This window comes from Nestor notabilis, unplaced genomic scaffold (assembly GCF_000696875.1).
Source record: "Nestor notabilis isolate BGI_N333 unplaced genomic scaffold, ASM69687v1 scaffold6579, whole genome shotgun sequence".
NCBI lineage: Eukaryota > Metazoa > Chordata > Aves > Psittaciformes > Psittacidae > Nestor > Nestor notabilis.
In genome coordinates this window covers 1-18,192 of record NW_009942261.1, presented here as the reverse complement: position 1 = coordinate 18,192, position 18,192 = coordinate 1, and the positions used below count along the sequence as shown (strand labels likewise).

The window sequence follows — 18,192 nt, the reverse complement described above, 5'->3', positions numbered from 1 at the left end:
CCAGTCTGTTACTTCTAACCATTTTTCTCCATTCAGAGCACACCTAATGGACTTCCACTGGATGAGATAAGGCTAATCCAAAAGACATAGAAACTGAAGCTTTAAAGCAGATGATAGCACAGATCCTTTGTGGCCAGAAGCCCCTATATTCTGTGTTGGAAATCCAGCACCCCACAGGGGAGCATACACTAACATCATTAACACAAAAGAAGTCAGTCTTCCACGCTAACCACCGAAGGCACAAACCACACCATCACCAGAAAACCCAGCAGAGAAGTTCAACCAGTATTGCTTCCAAATGGCTTTAAAGGCTGCTGCAGTAAGCTGAAAAGCATCTTCATAAAAACCTGAGATCCTACTGTATGATTCTTTCTTTCCCCAATCAACAACTGATTCAACTCTGAGATGTAATTCTATTTCTGCTACTCAAAACAACAAAAATCACAAGATCCAAGCTCCATGACATCCCAGCACACTCCAGACAAACTTGATTTCACTGCAAGTCACAACCCAGAAGGTCCTCTCAATCGCTACACCACGCTCACGGTCAGGATCATTGGTGTTATGACGACTGTGAACATCTTATCTCCATAACAGCTGCACAACTGAAAGCCTGCTGTCTGCTTTCAGAAACCATGAAGCTGCTTCCTTTACATGCAGCTGTTGTGATTTCAGGCTACAGTTCAGAACTGCCCCGTCTGTAAAAGACTTTCTTCAAACTCACCTACAGGGCTTTGCTACTGGTACCAGGTTCAAGTCCCAAGTGCTGCTGAGAGCACACTTCCTCATTAAGCCTACCTTTGGGCTTTTTTTTTTTTTTAACTTTCTTTTTCTGTTGTTTTTTTTTTCCCTCAGAACTGTCCCTAGAAACATCTCTATTTTCTGTGCTCTTTAGCTCATTCTGGCTGATCAAAAGACAAGAAAATACCTGAAGAAATCCAGAACAGATACTAATCAAACCAAATCCGCCTCCGAGTAAGATTACTGAGCAATGCAAATCTAGTTAACATGAAAGAAATCCTAGTGACTTGTTTACTGAAGGCACTATTTTGTGCTTTAAAGTGTGAAAATATTTTCTTGTCTTCAAAGTCAAGATGATCACTGCAATAGACTTACGTTCGTCACCAAAGTCTCCTCCATTTTTGTACTGCTAGTAGCCACTGTGTTAGGATGAGAAGAAGGTGTAGTGTAGTCTGTTACAGACTCCTGTGAAGAAAAATAATTCCATTAAAATATCTCCCTTACCTAAATTAGAGTTATATTTCTTGGACAGATGTCAGCCTTTCTACAGGAGGAGTTCACCAGGCAACAGAAGATTAGAATTTTACACCAATTTTTTTTTCTTAGAAAGCATATCCAGCAATTTTTATTGCTGAATTGCTACTGAGGTCTGAAGAATTCTTGGTAGACTACAGTTTGCCTCATGACCTGTCCTGGGTTCAGCTACAGCAGTCATTTTTTCTCCTTCTTAGTAGCTGGTGCAGTGCTGTGGTTTCGACTTTCAGTCTGGGAACAACGCCGATTTAACACCTATGTTTTCAGTTGTTGCCAAGTAATGTTTACTCTGACCAGGGACTTTCTCAGTCTCATGCTCTGCCAGGGAGGAAGCAGAGACAGGACACCTGACCTAAACTGGCCAAAGGGGTATTCCATACCAGAGCACGTCATGCCCAGTACATAAACTGGGAAGAGTTACCCGGAAGGCCCAGATCGCTGCTCAGGTCGGGCTGGGTATCAGTCGGTGGGTGGTGAGCGGTTGTGTCCTCTCCCCTTGTTATTCCTCTTATCATTATTATTGGTAGCAGTAATGGTTTGTTTTATACCTTAGTTACTGAACTGCTCTTATCTCAACCCGTGGGAGTTACATTCCTCCAGTTCTCCTCCCCATCCCTCCAGGAGCGGGGGGAGGAAGGAGCGGGGGGGAGTAAGTGAGCGGCTGTGTGGTTCTGCATTGCTGGGCTTGAACCACAACATGACCTCATAACGTACATCTGGAGACAAGCCAAAATACAGTCTGTAAAGCAAGAATATATAGAGTGAAGTACTGCCTGGGCACTAGACACCGAACTGTGGTAGTGTAACCAATTAGCCATCTGTAGCTATTTCTAGCCTATTCAAAAAGCAAAATGTATTAGCTGAAAGCTTTCTGTAGCTTTAAATAGAGAAATTTCTTGGGTAAACCTATGACAAGTAAGGCCCTCCAGATTAAAAAGAACACACACGAATGGTTGCAATTTGCAAAACAATTTTTCTTCCTTTAAGTCTTGTCTCTGAAAGTTGCAAGACACAGCTTCTCTGGATGGTGAGTCTATCTTCTGATTTCTGCACTTGGCAACAATTTTAAGGAAGAAAAGGACTGAAGTTTCCCATCTACCCAGAGGCTTTCTTTGAACTTTATTTGTCACAGTTTAAGTGGACCTTAATGTGCTCAATGAACAAGGTCCAGTTTCATGGACCTAGCTGTAGCCAGTGGCTATTTCAGTTGCAAGTATAAACTGCCTGATCAAAGTGTCTCATTGATAACACGGCCATCTATCTACAGAATGACCTACAACAAACAAAAAGGCACTGGTACTGCCGCAAAGTCATCTCAACCATTGCGTTTTACTTCTTAACACTGGATATCTACTGAGCGTATTCTGGACAGGCAAACAGGTGTTACCAGAACCTGATCCAGAGACTTTGTTAGACAAACAGTGTGACCCTGAACTAGCCAAGAGCCACTCTCTAAAAGCACTGCAAACTCCAAAGTTTTCTATGTCTGAAGTCCAGAAAAGGCTCCATCATTTTTACAGAATCAAGCACCAAGTAACTGAAGAACAAATCAGCAGCAGAACTGATGAGTGCCTGGACTTTCCAACACATGATTTTGAAGGCACAAACCACAAAATGCTTGTTTAATTGCATCCAAGCAGTATAATGGTAAAACCATTAAAAAGAGCACACTCAATTTACTCCTCAAGACTATGCCAATGTCTCCTAAAAGAGCAATTAAAGCACTAAGATACTAACAAAGAATCTTCCTTAAAAGGATGAGCTCAACCATAATGGGGTGAGAGAACACAATGTGCACACTGGCTTATTTTTGCATTTCCAAAGGAAACAGAGACAAGTATTTTCTCCATTTAGTTATTTCCTTTACTTGTTAAACTGTTGAAATGCCCTATCTGCAATGTTTCCCATAATCTAAACAATCAAATTACAAGTTGCAAATTGTATTTGGTTCCAACAAGCAACCTTAATTTAGGCAGAACAAGGCAAGCACATGGTCCTTCTAATAAAGTAATGAACTGGGGGTTTTGTTTTGTTTTGGTTTAAGATGCTTTACTGCATAAGAAAGAGGAACTTTTTAACATAACATTATTAAAATTTCTTCAAGGTTTGGATGCAATTTTTACAGGGTCTCAGCACCAGTATTTCTTACAAAAGAAATCAGATCAAACTATTGCTAACTTTCTCACTTTGGAAACATACAGCACAAAATTCTTTTTCAGTAGAATTAAAACCGAACCACCATATCACCTCTGACACCTTTAGAAGTATATGTACAATGCTGAACCATCCTACAAGGATTACTCACATGCTGAATATGCAGGTAAGACAATGGTTTAGCCACCAGAACTGTAGTTTAACCACAATCCTTCATTTACTAGTACATTATGTCTAGGAATCTCTGTTAGATATGGCTTATCACCATAAGCTTCTGTAATTCAAGTAAAGCGATTCTCCTCTACAACTGTTTTACTGAAGAAACCAACTGATTATTATAAATTAGTAACAGTAATAATAGCTAGAGCAAAAAAGCTGTACATGCTTTTTCTGAGTTCTCTGCAAGTTAGTTATACCTGAAGAAAAAGAACAGGCAAGCTTTTAGTAACTACCTACTTTGGCCTAGAAAAAGATCACAAAACCTGAACTAACTTTATGAACAAAAGGACAAGGCAGACCTCAGAGCTGACCTTGCTATAAAGGATCAGGGTTCTATATGGGATTAATTAGCTATTTGATTTGTTCCTGATTGAGATAAATCATCCAAGATACTCAAAGTTTATTCTCAAGTACAGCCTGCGTGCTTTTAGACATCATCTCTCTGACTGTTATGAACTACCTATGAAACATTTCATTGCCATGTCCGTAACCACGTATTGACTGTTCCTGTGATTTGAAAGATTCCGAACCTTCAGCATGGTAGGGTGAGAAAAGGAAAGGGGTAAAGTGTTTTACCCAATTCAAAGACTTACACATCACGTTGCCTTTACTCCGTAACATTCTGCAAAACCCAAGAGACAGCTGCAATTGCTTTGGAGCGTCATGTTTACGTTCTAAACTTAAACATCTCCCGAGTATGGGCTGATTTATACAGTTTCTATGGGAAAGCAGTTTTGTATGATTAAATGCACATGATTTTAAGATGTTTGTCCTGGGACAGATACAGTTCTTACAAAACTTCTGCTTCTCAATGAGGACAGCTGGCTTGACTTCTACAGACATTTAAATCACCTAATAGACTAAAGAAAGTATGCCTTCCTGAAAGCTGAGCAGCAGTCTCCGAAAAGAGTATTGAAGAGTGTCAAAAGAGAAATCATTTAGGTTTGCTAAAACTTCAACACTTGACACTGGAACAATAGGTTAAAGATGTCATCGCTTCTTCCCTCATTAATGAATGCAATGGACAAAGTACAAAAGACAAGAGAAAGCAGCTGTAATACAAATAATTACAGGAACTCCAAGGCCAGAACAGTATTTGAACCCATTTTAAAAGCCACTTTAAGAAGTAGCAAGACTGGTTTATTCCTGCAATATCTAGATGCAGCTTATCTTATCCAATAAATCTGCAGGTTGTTCAACTTCCATAGAACACAAAATATGACTGATCACCTCTTTCCTAGAAAAATATCTTGCTGATGCCCCAGGAATTACTCATGACAAAGGAATTCAAAAGCAAATCTGAAACTGTTGAGATAGGAATATTTAGGCCTGTTATTAAGTGATTCTATTAGGAACCACTTAATGAAGAAATTATTGGGAATTTTCATACCCAGCACAAACTGGAAGGTTCCTTTTCACTCTGGTCTTCCCTCCAGAAGTCGGAAGCTTGGCACTTTGATACTGTGGTAGTTCTAAGGCCAGAAAGGCACAAAATCCAGACTTCCCGTTTGAAGATCACGTACTTCAGAAGTGTAAATGCAGAGCGGAAATTTCGCTGATTTTAGTAGAGCTACTGTATATCAAGTTAGCCTGGAGTAATCAACAAAGATATGTTTTCTATCCTGTACATGGCTTAGAAGAAGCATCTCCTCTGATCTTGAGCTCTGGTAACAGGAGCTTGAAAGACAGTGAGAAAGCACATGACACCTACAAAGAGCCTTGTTACCAAATACTTGAGCAAACTGGTGTTGACAGCTCTACATTTCTGATTCTGCATATAAGAGGGGCACTTTATCTGTTTCTGGTACCAGTATAAACCCTTCACATCCACTTACAAGATGGAAACTGCCAGGAAGGATGGGAAATCCCAGCACTGAATTTTATTATGTATTTGCCATTCAACTCAAAAATCAAGTTTGCAACTACCATGTTCGACACAAATACCTGCCTTAACACTTGCTCTGTAATACTTTGTTGAGATAGGACCTTCTGCTTGCATGACACCTTGGCAAACAAAAAGCCAGGACTGTTTTCCCTCCCCCCAATGGCAAAGATAAATTGCAAGTCATCTGTATTTCAGATTCTTTTAACAATAAATGCAGCTTCTGCAGAGGATCATTTTCCTAAATGGCATCAGAAAATTTCTGCTTAAGACTAGGAAAAGGCAGGTTGAGATGGCATGTAGCAAACTCCAGCCAAACCTCACAAAACTCTTTTAAAAGCATACAAGAAGCATTTTTCCTTTATCAAAGCAGGTGTAACTACTAACCTAGTAGCTACTCAAACTGCACAGTTACATTCGAGAGATGACAGCCATAGTTCTTGCTCAAGACAATGCTGCTGAAGTGAAGGCAGTGAGTGCCTGCACAGGTCCTTAAGCAAAAACACCTCTCTGGATGTTTTTCAGCCAGTGCTATCGATGCATCACAGCTAAGAATTGAGCTGTAGAACAATGAATCCTGACAGCAAGTCACCATCTCATTGTTGAGCAGTTACAGAAGGCAGGGTAGTTCCATGCAGGCAACTATGATAAGTCCTCAAATCCTGAAAGAGTTCTGCAAGTGGTACCTTAATGTCCAAGCCAACAGGAGCTGACATACAGACCCTTTAGGTAACCAAGCAAGCCTTATCCAACACTTTAGCTTTAGAGATTTCTTTTCTCCACAGAACAGCAGTTAATTCACAGCTTCAATTCACCCATGCACTCAACCAATGATTGCACACACTACTTCAGTTCTGTGCTGAAAATCAAGCACTCGTCTTGCATATATCACATACATCCTGAATTTACAGAATCTGCCTATACCAGGCTCCAGCACTACTCTCTGCAGCAAGGCTCAAGACAGAGTTTCCACATTCATAAGGCAGCAAAAAAAAAAGTCTTAAAACCTTCCAAGTTGATCTTTGTACAGGGACATGACAAACAGCATGTCTCTGTACCACTTCTGGCAAACTGTTTAATTCAAGCAGTACCACTGTGTTTCACACCTCCTATTCAGTGGGCTCTGCTGTCCAGTTAACTACCACCAGCAGGCAACCAAATGTGAATTACACCACTGTATTAACACTTTACATATAGGACTCAGTAATTTGTCCATATGTTTCTTACCTTTGTGTTTGTTCCAAACTCTGGAGCAGACACAGATATCATCGTTCCTATTTCCGTGCTTAGTTCACTTGCTGCTTTGGTTTCCTTTGTAGTGACAGGTTCTGGACTTCTGACAGAGGTGGGAGATGGCTTCTCCTGTCCCTCAGGCTCTCCCTGTTGGGCATCCTTCACCTTCCTGTTCTTTAAAGAACGCTCTTTCCCAATAGGACCAGGTTTATATTCTTTGTTTTCTACTGGACTCAAGTCTGGAAGCTAAGTTAGTGTTAACTTGTCAGTTATTTCTTCCCCTCTGTGTCCTATTCCGCAAGAATATTATAACATGCTTAAAATAATTTTGTTTAAATCTAACAAAACTTTCCTGAAGAGTAAGCATTTTCTAACAGATAAATCATTTGAGACTAAGTTAGCAATATGTACACGAAATGCGTTCATTTTGAACATTAGGAATCTAAACCATTGTTTTCAAACAACACAAGTTTCATGTGAGAAGTGGCAGACTTTGACTAAAGATCTAGTTAAAACCTATAGATGAAAGCCAGCTTGACTCTCCTTAAAAGAAAAGCACAATGAAGTACAGAAGCCACAAGACTTCATATACATACAGGTTATTTACATTTTCAAAGAATCAGGATTTTACAGGGCCCCAGGAAACTAGAACAGAAGACTCTACCTTCATTTGAAGATATCTTGATGTATGGATGTTAGCAGCATTTCTCCCTAGGAACTGGGCTCTAAGGGGATAGCCAGAAAAATAAAACACCTACATGCAAGTGTTGCCTGATATTGTAGTCACTATGGCTGGAATAATTGCTGCAATTCAGTAGTTCCTTTTTGTGCAGCTGAATTAAAGAAGAATGAAGGGCCTCGGGGAACCTGAAAGCTCTGCTGTTTAAATAGCCACATCCTTTCTGGCTGAGACTAGACAGCCCTATTCGCTACAGAGCAGCCAAAAAATTCCTTAAAGGTAGTCCTTAAAATCTTACTCCTTTGATAGTGGAAAGACAGAAGCTGCTGGTATTGGCTCTATAAATATAACCAGCTGTTTCAGGAGTTACATGAAGACTTTCTACAATACAGCGTCTTTGGGCTTTCGGGAGGGTGGAGTTTGCCTGGAGGTATTTGGTACCCTCAGGAGGTCAGCCGAGACTAGCTTTCTGGGGGAAAGAAGAAACCAACAATAGAAGCAGATGCCTGAGCTCTGCAATGCAGCCATCAGGAACATTAGACCCATCTCAACCCAAGTATTTTTTACTCTAACAGTTTACAGAGGCAGAAATTCCTCCAGACACTTAAAGGTCATTTTTTTCAAGTATGGTCCTCTTACATTGCCTATATTAGTTCAACAATACTCCAGTCTCAAACGTGAATTTGTATTTAGGCTTCATGGTTAACAATATCACAACGTGGGTGGTGAGTGTGTAGGAACTGTTTGTTTGTTGGGCTTTTTTTTTCTTTGTCAGCAAGACAGGGATTACAGCCCTCTCATTCAGAAGAGTGCACAGAAATATTAATCTCCAATGAATTTACCATTTAGTCACATATTTGTCTTTCAAGAAAATCTACAGGAGTCTTGATAGCTATAATGAAGGAGAAAAGAGGAACTTAGTGTAAAGTAGACTCTATTTAACTTTGGAGCTCAGCATCTTTAAGTGATTTCATGGGGGCAGTTTAAGGCATGCTGCTAGTGTATGTGAGGTAGGGAGTTTTAATGTGATGGGTTACTACAATTCACCAGCAGCATTAACTCCTGCCTATTCCTCTGCAGTATTGGTTTTATATTTTGCAATAAGTCCCATGAACTGCAATACACCCACTGAGTGCCTCATGCAATAGAAGTTAAGTTCGATCTATGTGTGACTGCACTTTCAGATTACAGTAGGTTTTTTTGGGAAAAAAAACCCCAAACCAATCCAAACACAACCAACACAAAGAAACACCCAGTCTTCTAGAAAGACTAAAGAAAGGGCTTTAATTACATCAGGACTGTTGCCAAATCTCAGATACCAAGAGGGATTGGAATAGCTAGTTTTTTAAGTCATCAGTCAAGTTCATCTGCTATAACCACTTCTTTCTGGGAGTAAGAAGCCGGTGCCGAGTACTAGCGATGCACAGATAAATATGTGCTAGAGGTGGAAATAACAGGAAAATACATTTCATTAACATGAAAGATCACCCTAATCTAAACGACAGGAGGAGAAAGTATTACTCCTTGAGTGTAACGGAAATACAAGATGATAATGACAATCATGGAATGGAGCACCTAAATCTCTGAAGGGCAAGTGACACATTTTTTTTAGGTTGAGATAAATTTGATTAACTATTTAGTTTTCCTAGATTAGCTGCAAAAAAAAAAAAACCATTAATTATCCAGACATCTGCATTAGAATTTGAGACTTCAAATTAGTGGCCCCCACATTCTTCCCTTTCCTCAAAACACTACTTTTCTTGTAACTTGATGTATTACTCATCTTGGTAACCTGGCTACAAAACTAAGCAGGGCCCCATGCATCATTTAGAGGGGGGTGAGGCAGGCATGGTGGCAGGAAGAAACAGAGAAAACTCTGGAGATGTAGCCAGGGCAGAAACAGGATACTTGCTTCAAAACAGCTCTCAAAGCCTGAGTGAAGTAAACTCAAGGGAACACCCAAAACCCCAAACTACAAACAAGGCCATAAAACTTCACCACATCCATAGTCTCCCAACAAAGCTATTGCACATCCATACTCCCATCCCTGCTCTAGCCACTTCCCTTGCTCCAAACACAGAATCAATGGACAAACTCTGCTGGGCTAGGATACTGTTTATTTACACTTGCTTCTTGAACTGAATTCCCCACCTTCCCTCCAAGAACCAACTTGTTGATTGTTTCAGGAAATATAAAAGGGGAATGCAATTTTTATCGGTCTAGCCCTAACTGAATGACTACTCTATTCACTATTTGTAACCTCTTTTGGCTGAGCTTCTTGAAGTTTAAAGGTTTGTACCGAAGATAGAACCTTTTACCTTTTGTGCTTTGATGGGTCCAGCCCGAGGCTGTTTCTGTCTTTGCTCTTTTGGCTCTGGCAGCTTATCAGTGGACTTCTCAGAAAGCACAGGGCCAACTTCGTTGTCGCTGCCACTGGAAGCTGGGGCTCCAAATTGAATAGTTTCTATACCAAGATCAACTCCACCTTCTTGCCCAGGCTTTGCTCCCTAGTTAAAAAGTAAACATTAAACACATTTCAAAAGTTTTCTAGATTAGTACAAAGTCAGTGGTTCAGAAAAGAGCACAAAATATGTCCAGACAAAACCCACTTTTATCTCCTGCCAGCAAAAGTATTATTTGTAATTACAACACATTTGTAAGAGTAAACAATCTATGAAAGTACAATTCCTCCTCCTCAAGTTCCTATTCTTTGTACAAGCTCAAAAGAAAGAAAAAAAAGCAGTGAAGAAATATGTAAACAAGATCAAGATAATGAACCAATAGAGAAAGGGGAGAGGGACAAATGCAATTTTAAAATGTCCATATTCAGATTCACAACATTCTCCTGAAAATTCAAGAATTGATGTTCAAGAGGAACAATAAGAAATTAAAGGTTTCCAGAACTCTTTATACAGTTAAAATGGTCTCCCTTAAGAGTTAAGTCACATTCTTACAGTATAAAACAATAAAGTAATGACCAAAAATGCCCAACAAAACCACAGGCCTTCAAATGTAAAATTTAGGGCTATGTAAATTCCATGGAATAAGTAGGGCTAGTACAGAAAGAAAGCATCTACTGCTTCTTATACCACTGATTTAAGAAGGGACATAAAAGCATTTAGTTCCTTGGAGACATCCTGTTTCTGTCTACATTACTGAACTGTACACAAGTGCTCACATGCAAACTAAGCAATATTTTTACTTAAAAAATGCACTGAGTAACAGCTTCAACAGAATGTGTGAACAGCTAAGTTTTCATTACAGCGAACTGTTTTTCCATACTGCATCCATAAAAGCACTTGCTTGTATCCTGTGTTTCTGTACTATCCCCCAACTTCATGGAATTCTACATATACTAGTTTAAGTAAGTGCATGTCTGAATAAATGGATAATCTGTACCCAATCCTAATGAGATATAACTTGGGTAAGCTTTATATACAGCTACTCTTCCCTTCATTCTTACCTCCGGAGATGTAGTTGAACCAAAAGATGTCAAAGGCTTGTTCCAAGCACTGACCGAAGGTGGCTGAGGTGGGCTAATGGGTCCCACTGACAATTAAGAAAAAAGAGGATTAACCCTGCCCTCAATGTTGCTAAATGCCTTTGACTAAAGTTTTCAATTGACTGAGAATTAAATTACAGATGTCTTTATTAAATAAGCTTTGGTGAAGAAACCATTAACATATTCAGCAGTTAAGAATATGCTACCTATTTAGCTGCTTTCAAGTGGGGCAATCATTGTGTTTGGAAATATGACCAAGCCCAACAAAACACAGATTCCTGAAAGGAGTGACAGCTGTTCATTCACAGTGACGAAGAACATAATGCAAACCACTGAGTAATACCGTACTGCAAAAATCTCTTTTCAGAGGTATTCATAGGTTATGACGCTGCACTGGGGAATGCTGCCCTCTATTCCCTGAGCAAAATACAGGTAGAAATGAGACATTAACAGAGAGAGCTGGCAATCAGCACTCTCTAACTACAGTGCTTGCTCCCTACCCCAAATCTGAAAGACACCACTTACATTTTTTGGAGAGGTCATTTAGAACTGCTGAAGGAGGCACCTTGTTTTCCCACAATTCAGCTCCCAGACCATTGTGAGCCTGAGTGTTTTGTAGAACTTTGCCTGACACTGTGTACTCTGTGCTGGCTGTCCCTCCTGCAGCCTGGTTTGGTGGCTGAACAGAAGCTGATGGCTGACCCGGAGTCTGTGTTGTACATGGAGGCTGTGCCTGAGCTTGTGCCTGCTGTGCAGCTGCAGCTGCTGCCTGTTGCTGCTTTTTGGCAAATCTGGGTGGAAGCTTGGAATTCTGACCTCGGCCTTTTTCACTTGATCCTTTCTTGGTCCACACCTGTAAGCAGAAGCTAATTTTATTCTTCCAGCTGGTAAGTCTGTATAGACACCAACTGTACATTGTGTTGTAGCAAAAAGCAAACTGATTAACCTTGTCTTAAAGAAGTTTATTTTTTTAAGGGTATTTAACCACGGAAGCAATGATTTCTCATCCATTTTCCTCTTCGAACCAACCCATACACAAGCAATAGTATGTATCTTTATCACAGTATGAAAAATTGTGTTTTCAGTTTGCCAGTTCCACCTGCCTGGCAGTGCCCAATCAGGAAGCACAGAACACGAAGATGACTAAGTAAAACTTAATGTTATTTACTAATTCTGAACAACTTCATATTAATACAAGTATCTAATTATAAGTTGAAAATACAGTTTCTTTGGAAGGACGATTCTGCACACTTCACAACATGCCCAGTACTGCAAGGAGCTCTTCCCCACTATACATGCTGGTCTTGTACCTGCACTGTTTGTTCTTCCTTCTTTCTACGCTCTTCATCTTGCAGGCGTTTTTGCTGCTTCTTAGACACCACTTCTGTGAAACCATCATCATTCAAGTTAGATTGGGAGTCTTCAACTACTGTCACTTCAGGGTGATCATCAATGATCACAACACCTACAGAAATATAAGTAAAGGTATAGATGCTGCTGTTTTAATGGCTTCAGATGCAGTGCACCAAGCCAAAATCTGCTTTAGAGTGGAAGCTATTTCCCCACAGACACAGATACTGGTCCTGATTAGAGGTAAGCTTCTGCTTGCCAGAATCCTTTGATGCTGAACTTGAAGACGGGGAGTTAATCTTTAAGAATCGAAAAACTGGAGATTCCTGTACCACTCTCCAGGAAGTAAGAACTAAAACATAATAATGAACAGCCTTCCTTGCATATTAGCTATAAGTGATATCCACTGCCTTTGTTTATGAAGGTTAAGCAAATAAAGAATGTGGTGGAAAATAGTATGAATGACAGAGTTAAGATTAGGTGATAGAACAAAACTGTTCTTATCTTTATTGTTCATAAAAATACACAATGAGATTTGCCACTTCAGAGGCACGCGCATTAATTAGATATGACAAAGGTACCAGTACTCAAGTACATAATTATTCTGGTATTTAAAATCACTTTTCTGTAAGTTTTCAAAAACATCTAGCTCTATATGCAGCAAATCTTACAAATTCTTGTTAGGATATTATCAATACATACTTGCGTAATTATTAAGATCAAATTGAGACAAGGCATCCACTTTTTCCTTAGGCTTCTTTGGACCAGCCTTAGGTTCTTCTCTCTTTTTGCTAGTTGCATCCTTGGTGCTCTTTTGGCCTGCAGCAGTAACACCTCCATCCTCCTGATGTAAAGAGTTGCTGTTGGTGGGATCAACACTAGGCACAGTTGCTGTCTGCTCTTCAAATGGCCTGGTATTAGAAAAAATATGAGAAAATTAATGACCAGCCACAGAGAACACTCAGGAAGGATCTAACCATCTAATGCAGATCCTAGTGCAGGGCTGTGTCTACTGTGCAATTTCTTAGTAGGCTCCAATCTTTTTACTTTCAGCTCCTCAATGGGAAGCAGCTTAACAGTAAAAGCTGTTGTGGGGACATATCAAATGCCCTGCTGCCAAGAGGAATCACAGAAAAAAACCCAAAACATAATTTTAATGTCACCCCTGGCTTGGTCTACGTAAGTAGAGGTACCAAAGCTCAACAAGGATGCAGTTCAGTATACTTCAACTGCAGTAAATCCTTCCTTGGAAAAAACCAAACCAAACCAAAAAACTAACCCAAAACCCCACCCAAACTAAACCAAAACCCAACAAAATAAAATCAAAACACAAACAAACCAGAAGCATACAGTATGCAATGTGAGCAAATATAAACAAGGTACAATATACTTAATCCAGAAAGCTTACTTCCGAACAGCTATCTGAATCCATAAATCAGATTTGCATCATTCTGTTTTTCCTGTGGAACCTGGAATACCCACTTTTTGTGTAAACTTCACCATTAAGTGACTAGCCAAAGGAATTCTTAATAGATTTAATTTGGAGGTTAAAGCACTGATCAGAAGTTTTTAAGCCCAGGCAAAAACTGAATTTAAGACTGCAGCAACCTACAACCACAGGAGTCCTAGAGCACAGCACAGACATTTAATGGAAAACGTTCTTGTCCTGCCTCCCACTTACCAGGCTACTGTGCAGTGTGGCACAAAAACAGTGGGAAGTAGTAACATTAGGTAATTACCAAGTGTCAATCAAATTCAGCACATAGGAAAACAAAGTTTAGTCTCAACGGCAAGCATTTCTCAACATGCTTGTCTATGTTTAGTGGGTGATCTTAAACACAATGCAGCAGTTTATGTATCAACTGCAAAACCACTCACATTAACATTCTAGCTTGCATCCAAATCTTGAAAAACATAGCTTGACTCAAACGGCACTACAATGGTGATTTTTAATTAGGCATTTTTAACACTGTGCATACGAGAATACTCTGCTCTTAGCTCCATGTTCCAAGTGTCTGTATACAAATAAGAGAAAAAACAAAATTGAAGTACACAGACACAGATGCATGTGTTTGTCTTACTCTCTTTTCTATCATTCTACTAATCTAAAATAACTACTTACGAGTTTGGACCACAAGAGGACAACAGAAGACCATGACCATGTGTGCTTCCTAATAGAAGTTTGTACTCACCCTCTTTTTCCACTTCTGGGTGGAGGACCACTCCGCCTTTCACTCCTAGGACCCGAGAAGTTCCTCCCTGGTTTAGCTGGCCCATTGTTGCCACGTCGGTTTTGACGGTCTATTCCAGGCCGCTGACTAGAGAAACTTCTCTTGGCTATTTCCCTTTTTGGAGCTCCAGCATTTTCTCCTGCCTTTGCAGCCACCTGTGCTGCTGCATCTGCTGTTTTCTTCTCATCCCTCTCCCGCCTCTCATTGAAGTCGCTGCTTTCTGAGGCAGTTTCCCATTCTTCATTTGCCTGGTCTGAAGAATTCTGGTTGGACAAATCTGGTGTCTTACTTTCTGATACATCCAGAGCAGTGGTGGCAGGCTCATTAACTGCATTACTAACTGTGGCACTTGTTGATGAGCTGGTTACTGCCTCGTTTATCTTTGATGCGGCCTCTCTTTCTTTCAGGCGCCTAAAGCGTGGTGGCTTATCTTGCCTTGGTGGCCGAGCGGGCCTTTGTCTTCGTGGTCTCTCTCTATTTGGATCAAACTTTCTCTCAAATTTTGGAGGTCTTTTATCAACTGGTATAGGACCATAATGTTCATTTCTTCTTGGAGGTTCCCCTTCTTCCGGTTTAATAATCTCTGTTTGCCTAGGATTCCACTGATTGTCTCTGTAGGCTGGTCTCCTTATAGTGGATGGACGTGGAGGACGCCCACCAGGATCCCTACCGCCACGTCTATACATTCCCCCTCTGCCTCGTCTAGAAGGCTCTCCTTTAGGAAGAAATCCTGGTTTGGGTTTGTTCTCATCATCTCTCATGTACGTTTTTTCTAGGGATCTGTTGTCTACTCTGATACTGTTTTCAGGTTTGAACGACAGAGGCTTTGAAGGCTTCTTGCCATCAGCTCTGTCTTCTCTTTTTGGGTGCTTGCCTTTGATTAGACTGTCTTTGTCTGAAAGTAGCGTGTCACTTGCGCTTTCATGAACTTCGCTGTCGGAATCTGTCTCTGAACCATGCTGTCGCCGCCGTTTTGGGATTACTTCAAAGTCAGAACTCTCACTGCGAGTTTCACTCTCTTCTCTTTGCCTAACAGGCCCTGAAGGCACATGGTCTGACCTAGGCTTAGGATCTCTGTAGTGTGGGTATTCTCTATTATGGCCTCTACTGCCCCGACCACGTCCTCCATAAGAACCCCTGTAGCTACGACCTCTAGAATAATACTCCCCACGACCTCTGCCTCTGTATCCCTGATCTGGGAACCAGTCTCTATCCCTAGCTTCTTTCCAGTATGTCCTAGGTGGTAAGCCAGGCTCTCTTTTTACTGGTCTGGTTTCTAAGCGTGGTTTCTCTACAACCTCCTTGCTAACCACCTTCTCAGTCTGCTTTTCTTCCTTCACTGCACTAGCTGGCTGCTGAACATGTGGCTGCTGCTGTGCTGCTGGCTGAGCTGGTGGCTGCTGCTGTACTGCAGGGGGAAGCTGTGGAGCAGCAGGCTGGGCAGCTGGTAGCTGCTGTGGGGCTGGAGGTGTGGGTGTCTGAACCAGTGCTTTAGCTGCAGTCTCAGTTTGACCACTCTCCTGGCTTGCCAGGCTCAGAGCAGCATCCTGGGTTGTCTTTTTAGGAGTGCCGCTGGAGGCAGACGTCTCTGGCTCAGTCTGAGGCAGTGGCACTTGAGGTGCTTCCTTTTTGTCAGTTTTCTCAGACTTGCTAGATTTCTCACTAGCTGTTTTTTCTCCTTCTTTCTCCTTCCTCTGCTCACGTTCTTCTCTTTGTTCACGCTCTTCCGCTCTTCCTTCATATCTCTAAGGACAGGTTTTTTAATAGGACCTGATCTTCTTACTGGTCTATCACCACCTTCATCTCTCCTACCATAACCTGGCCTAGGACCCCATCTTGTTTCAGACTTAGGTTTGAAAGATTTTTCTGGTTTTGGTCCTTCTAGTGTTCTACTATTGATCAGAATTTCTTTTTTTGGCTTAATCTCAAGTCTCTCAATTGTCTCCTTTGTCTCAAGAGGCCTGTTATTTAATTTAGGGATATTTGTTGCTGTCTCATTCCTCTGGTCCTCCGATTTTAGAGAGTGACTTGAACCATGGGAAATGCTTCTCTTCAGTGAAGAGTGACTTTCCCCTACAGGCACAAATTCTTCTGGAGAGCTATGCGTAACTTTCTCCTTCACTCCTTCAAAATTAACCGCAGTGTTAGGTGTGTCAGTCTGGAGAGGTTGTACATCTTCCAAAGGCCTGCTTGGGAACTTTTGTACCTCTATCTCTCCTGATTCTCTGAAAAAGTCTGTCTTTGGATGAGAGTCCAACTGGTTGTGTTCTACAGGATATGCAGTGGCAGGGACAGCAACTCGCTCCTGCTCCAAGTGTGCCTCAGACCTAAGCAGCAAGCAATTAAGAACATTAGGGTGAAGGGAAAAATTTTACTCATATCTACTACTAAAATAAATCTTCTGTTTCAAAGAAGGATTCATGTCAGTTCTAGAAAATAACGTATTAATTTTTACAGTGGCTGCCAGTTGTAGAGGTCAATTTTATTCTATACTGATTAAGAGTTTAGTGCCAAATGCACAGTTAGTTATAGGAGTCCCTTAGTGTTAATGTCCATACATGCAATTTTAAATGGAGCCCCAAAGTTAGCAGGTATCACAGGTATTACTCAGACAGCAGTACAGGAAAAAAAAATAAATTTCAGGGTACTTTAAAGATGTAGAGGAAGCCTTCCTGACTGTTCATCATGCAGCAAAGGTCACAAGTGACTGTCTTGCTCTATTTCACTTGTATTTAACACATCATTTTTGAAATACACAGTTTCAGTTATCAGACAGAAGTTCTCTGTTATGGGGAGGATGGAGAGCAAATGGAGAACAGGATAACACTGTAGCATTGTTCTACAAAACTGAAAATTAAAAATATCATGGGGTAAATTGTCTTTCTACACCCTACTACAGAGCAGGCACATCTTTTGTTTTATACAACAACGCCAAGAACACTGCCATCTCCAGTCACAACTCCTTTAAAGTTTTGGGCCAAGAACAGCTATAACTCAGTCAGTTTAAACTGTGTTTGGTAACCTAAATTACACAGCCAAGTGTGTAAACATGTATGGGTTGGAGAAGTAACATGCAGGAGTACATAACTCAGGCTTACCTCAAATCGTCAGGCTCTTCTAAAACTTTGGGAGGAGAGCTAGATTGCTGAGGTTCTGCATGGGGGTATGGGTCTGACCCCCACATCATGCGGGGCTCTGACAAAGGAACGGTGTGCTCTCTTGCTGAGCGAGCTATATGTTCAAATGAATCTGAACTAGTTGCTGATCCCTCTATCTGGTCTCTTCTCATCAGTGGTTTTGGAGGCATAATTCCTGTGACAGATTTAAGTTCAACATTCAAAACACATTTAACATTAGCAAAGAAATCTACCTGAAGACAAACAAAGCATATCAAAAGGTACTGAAAAACATCCTCTCCTCTCCATCTCCTTTCCTTCTGCTGTTGAAACACAGTGTCAATTCACCGCCAGGTGACTTCAGAAGGACTAAATCATATTCACCACTAGTACCCTATGTACCAACAAAAGGAAAAGCTCTCTGCTTCCACTACAAGGGGAAGAACCAGGTCTATACACTTGCAGATGAAGTTTCTGCTGTAAAATCTGAATGGCAAAAGGCAACATGAGTGTACGCATGGGCGCTTTTTTGTACTCTAGGCCCTTTTTTC

At 40.8% G+C, this 18,192-nt stretch overlaps 1 protein-coding gene across 1 annotated transcript in view; it reads right to left on the bottom strand.

Annotated features, from left to right (window-relative positions):
• The window catches only part of LOC104410981 (protein PRRC2C-like), a gene marked incomplete at its 5' end in the record, with an annotated part of 37,449 nt that extends 19,554 nt beyond the window's left edge, over nt 1-17,895 (bottom strand). The window contains 10 exon segments of the mRNA XM_010021298.1: nt 1,117-1,206; nt 6,758-7,009; nt 9,761-9,949; nt 10,906-10,991; nt 11,470-11,797; nt 12,255-12,409; nt 12,997-13,205; nt 14,487-16,258; nt 16,261-16,852; nt 17,624-17,895. Coding sequence (XP_010019600.1) covers nt 1,117-1,206; nt 6,758-7,009; nt 9,761-9,949; nt 10,906-10,991; nt 11,470-11,797; nt 12,255-12,409; nt 12,997-13,205; nt 14,487-16,258; nt 16,261-16,852; nt 17,624-17,895 — 3,945 coding nt within the window.
• Nucleotides 17,896-18,192: the final 297 nt, after the last annotated feature.